This window comes from Penaeus japonicus, unplaced genomic scaffold (genome assembly GCF_977035675.1).
Source record: "Penaeus japonicus unplaced genomic scaffold, GWHDUDI00000001_assembly GWHDUDI00000022, whole genome shotgun sequence".
Classification (NCBI taxonomy): Eukaryota; Metazoa; Arthropoda; class Malacostraca; order Decapoda; family Penaeidae; genus Penaeus; species Penaeus japonicus.
In genome coordinates, this window is record NW_028234424.1 from 26,324,431 (window position 1) to 26,329,430 (window position 5,000).

The window sequence follows — 5,000 nt, forward strand, 5'->3', positions numbered from 1 at the left end:
TTTCCACATAGAAGGAATATTCTCTTTCGTGCGTTTTACATTTACAGGGAAGTGTTTTCTTCATCCAAATCTGAGACATATTGCATAGAAATATCAGTTTATATACGGCATATATCTTCTTTTTGGGCTCATCTTCTTCTGCAAGGCAAACACGCCGACTCGCCTCTGCCTCTCTCTTTGTTGACACTCAGGTAAATCTTGATTTACGAGCTAGGGAAACTGCTTGCCGTGTACTAGCACAATCCAGAATTCAAGCGCCATCGTGGACATCCAGAATGTAATCACCAGGATTCTAAGCCCGGCGTGACAGCCCTCTTTTAGTATTCACAGCCCTCCTAGTCCCGGGCCAGAGGGACAGGGCTGGAGCACTGTCGCATCAGTGTTTTTTTTTTTTCTTCTTCTTTTTTTCTTGAATTAAGTAAAAATGAAAAGAAAACATTGTTGAATTGCACATTCAAATATCACACTATCTAGGACTCTTAAAAAAGAAAGAAAGAAAGAAAATTAACGCTTGCTGATTTGAGTTCTGACATTCAGAACTCGATAACGAAAATGTACACTGCTTCTCGTCCTACTTCCACAAAAATCAATATCATAAGGAGACTATACCTGCTGTAGTTTCAAAATAACCTGTGGGTGTGTTGGCAGATCCCCTGACGAGGAACGAGCCAGAGATCTGCTGCCACCCTCCTCCGGGAACGCCCAAGGACCCGCACTGCCTGGAGATCGGTATCCCGAAGGACGACGGATTCTACAAGCAGTACGGACAATCCTGCCTCGAGTTCGTCAGAGCTTTCTCGGGCGTCAGGCAAGATTGCAAGTTAGGTAAGACTAAAATAAATAAAATTAAATAAAAAAAATAAAGAAAATCAATATAAAAGGCACCAATAACTGTTCAACGCATATGTTCCAGGTCCTCGTGCGCCCTTCAATATCCTAGCGGGTGTGATTGACGTCAACACGGTTTATGGCAGCACTGACGAGCACGCGCGGTTGGTAGTCCTGCTGTCGCTGGATATGGAAAAAGTTTTATTTTGTTTTATTTTCTTTCTTTTTAATATTCAATTAGAATAATACAAAAATTAGCATATTCTTTCTGCTTTCTTACTAGTAGTGCAACTGTACGCATGTCAGTGATGGTAATCATGACTAAATAATAATTTTGATTTCTGTTATAACCAAACAATCACATACCTCTTTCTCAGAAGCTCCAGGGTGTTCAGCGGTGTTCATAATAATCCCTATTACGAAAATACGCAAATAAGCAAAATAGACAGAAAAGCTTCTTCGACCCCCCCCCCCCCAATTCACTGTAGACTGCCTTCGTCAGGAGTCTACGGCTGTTCAGGGGCGGCAAAATGAGAATGAACAACTTCTTCGCTCACTTGGGCCTCCGGGAACTCCTGCCGCCGAAGCTCGACATCCCCGAGGAAGGCTGCACAAGGACCTCTCCCGACCAGTTTTGCTTCGATGCAGGTTCGTTGGTGTGACCGTGAGTTGATATGCCAGTTAGGAGTGTGTTGTGAATAGTTGTGGTGTTATGGTGCATAGCTTGGTAAGGAATCACTTCTAGGAAGTTTGCTTATAGTTGAGGTTTCTTTTTTTTAATATCGCCATCTGTCTGTCACTCGCATATCTGTATTTTCATATTTATGTACTTGAACTTTTACATATATACACATTTCTTGTGGAAAAAAGGAAAATTTCTCAGAGCTGTACTAGGAAATACGATTATATAAAAGGAAGAAGATAAGGCAGAATAAGTGTATTATTCCCGAGCGTCAACATCGTGGTAAGATCTTCAGAATTTGTAGCTGAAGGAAGAGACGGAGGCGGTGATACGGGGAAGAGTTGGTGGAACGCGGGCTGTGGGCTGAGGAGGCGAATGGGAGGCTGTGGAGGGTGACACAAAGAGCGGACGGATAAAATTAGGATACTATATTATGTGGCATTTTACAAAGAGGCAAGAAAACTAGGTCTTTGGCGCAGATTAGGTCATGGACAAATCTATATTTGCTTTTCACAAACTCTCCTTGTCTGATACTGGCCGGTGATTCACATATCCTTATTATCTAAACGCTGCTTCTATGCTATTTTGAGGCTGTTCACATTTACGAGTAGCAAAAAACAGAACAAAGCATGCAAAACAATGACAGAACGCTGCATCCAGCTCATAGATTAAATCACTAAAGTATCAGTCTATCTTTCTATCTGAATCCCTCTTTCCTGCAGGCGAGATCCGAGTCAATGAACAGCTGATCCTAACCACCATGCACACCTTGTGGTTCCGAGAGCACAACCGAGTGGCCGGGCGACTGGCGAGTCTCAATCCGCACTGGGACGACGAGACCCTCTACCAGGTAAGTCTATTTTTAGAATACAAACTAAAAGATTTTAAAAAAGAAGAAAAACAAATACAGAACGACATATAGGTATGAACTTAAAGAGAATACATTCACTGCTGTCTAGTAAATGGTATAGAAACATAAAACGAATCGTATTCGTGTCCTCTCTTATCAAACTTGATTACATCTGCAATGCTCAGCACACCTGTTTATCGATGTCTTCCCGCAGGAAACGCGGCGCATAGTCATCGCCGAAGTCCAACATATCACATTCAACGAGTTCCTTCCTCTGCTTCTGGGGAAGGAAGTCATGGCCGAGTATGGGCTTCTTCCCGAGAAAGAGGTAGGAGGAGGAGGGGAGAGAGGGGAGAGGAGGGAGAATATGAAGGATAGAAGGGGGAGAAACGGAGAAAGAGGTAGGAGGAGGAGGGGAGAGAGGGGAGAGGAGGGAGAATATGAAGGATAGAAGGGGGAGAAACGGAGAAAGAGAGGGAAGGGGAGAGGGGAGAGAAAGTGAGAAGCAGAGAAAGGAGGAGGAAATGAGGAGTGTGTATGTATGTGCATGTGTGTGTAGGGGGGTGAGTGTGGGGGTGTGGGGGGGGGGCTTGGGTGTATGCGTCTGTACGTGTGTGTTTGTGTACGTAATACAGATAGATATACAGAGAGAGGGTGGGGGATTAATGATTTAGATGAAAATAAATAAGTATTGTTTACAACAAACTAACACAATCCTAACTTCAGTCATAAATTATGCCATTAGGGAGACATCAAGAAACAGAATCACTTAAATGGCAGGTAGCCATCATCCTTCCTTTTTAATTTCTCAGGGTTACTGGCACGGCTACGACCCCACCGAGGACCCCAGCATGACGGCTGGCTTCGTCGCCGCCGCCTTCAGGTTCGGTCACTCGCTTCTGCCGTCGACGGTCGAGCGCTGGAGTCCCTCGCACACTATGATAGGTGGGTGGGGGTGTGGTTGACTGGTAGGTAGTTGACTGACTGGTGGTTGACTGACAGGTGGCTGACCAATGGATTGACTGACAGGTGGCTGACCAATGGATTGACTGACAGGTGGCTGACCAATGGATTGACTGACAGGTGGCTGACCAATGGATTGACTGACAGGTGGCTGACCAATGGATTGGCTAACAGGTGGTTGCCAAATAGCTTGTTTACTGATAGATGGTTGACTAAATGGTGATTAGTTAATAGGTGGTTGACAAATTGGTGATTAATTGACACGTGGTTGAGTTATAGGTGGATGACTGGGATATAAGTGAATGGTTGGTGGTTAACTGGCAGGCTAATGGGACATAATTAACCGGACTTTGTTTATGCTGGTTAACTAGAAAGAGGTTGACAGCTCGTCTATTCTAGCGACAACCTAGATAAGAGTATCCACAGTATCCAAATTACTATATAAGAATATAGTTATTAATTATTAACCACAAAGAAATATACTGAAGATATAAAGAACATAATATGGCTTCGGTGACAAGTCATTCTCGCCGTAAATAAGAATGATTTAGATACAACCATTAACAAGCAAAGGTTAAAGAGGAAAGTTTCAGTGTAACTCGCCCAGACGAACCAGGATATGTTTGCGTTTTTTTTTTTTTCATCATGATTATTGACTGTATTATTGTTAATAGATTTATCATCATTATTATCATTATGTCATTATCAATATCAGTATCATAATCATCATTATCATCATTATTACATTTTATTACTATTATTAGTTTTCTCATCATTATTACCATTATTGTCATCATCACTAGTAATAGTATCATTATTATTGTTGTTATTATCGTCACTGTTATTATTATCACTTTCATTATCGTTATTATCATTTTCATTGTTATTTTTATAAGTATTTTTGTTGTTATTGTTATCATCATTTCCATTATCCTTATCACAAATAGAGTAATATAACCATTATTATTATTGTTATCATTATTTGTATCAATATCATCATTGTTATCACCATTATTATTGATGTTATCATCATGATTATTATTATTTCATTATCATCATTATTATTATTATCATTATCATCATTATTATCATTATCATCATTATTATTATTACTTTTATTATCATGATTATTGTCATTATTATCATTATTGTTGTTATTACTACTATCATCATTATTGTTATCATCATCATAATTATTATTATCATTATTATCATATGATAATTACCTATATTATTATTACCATTATTATTATCATCTTTACTATCGTTATCATCATTATTATCATTATTATCATTATAATTCATCTTTGCCATAATCCTCCTCATTATTATTATTGTTATTATTATCATTAGCATTATTATTATCATTATTATCAATATTATTGTTATCATCATTATTATTATTGTCATCATATTGATTATCATTATCATTGGCATTAGCATTATTGTTATCACTATCATTATTTTCATGATTATAATAATCATCACCATTGTTATTATTGGTATTATCATTATTATTATCCCTGCTACCAGTACTAATACTAAGATCATTATTGTTATCATTATTATCATGATTATCACAATCGTTCTTGCTTTTGTCATCGTTACTATTAATAGCATTATTATTAGGGTAATTAACGTCATTATAATTATTGCTACTGTTATTTTATTGTTACT

The 5,000-nt window shown here is 38.7% G+C and overlaps 1 protein-coding gene across 1 annotated transcript in view; it reads left to right on the forward strand.

The window, feature by feature from the left end:
- The window catches only part of LOC122261196 (salivary peroxidase/catechol oxidase), a 19,500-nt gene that overhangs the window by 5,646 nt on the left and 8,854 nt on the right, over positions 1–5,000 (forward strand). The window contains exons 7-12 of the mRNA XM_043028737.2: positions 649–825; positions 914–992; positions 1,331–1,476; positions 2,233–2,360; positions 2,575–2,688; positions 3,173–3,305. Coding sequence (XP_042884671.2) covers positions 649–825; positions 914–992; positions 1,331–1,476; positions 2,233–2,360; positions 2,575–2,688; positions 3,173–3,305 — 777 coding nt within the window. The remainder of the gene's footprint in view (positions 1–648; positions 826–913; positions 993–1,330; positions 1,477–2,232; positions 2,361–2,574; positions 2,689–3,172; positions 3,306–5,000) is intronic.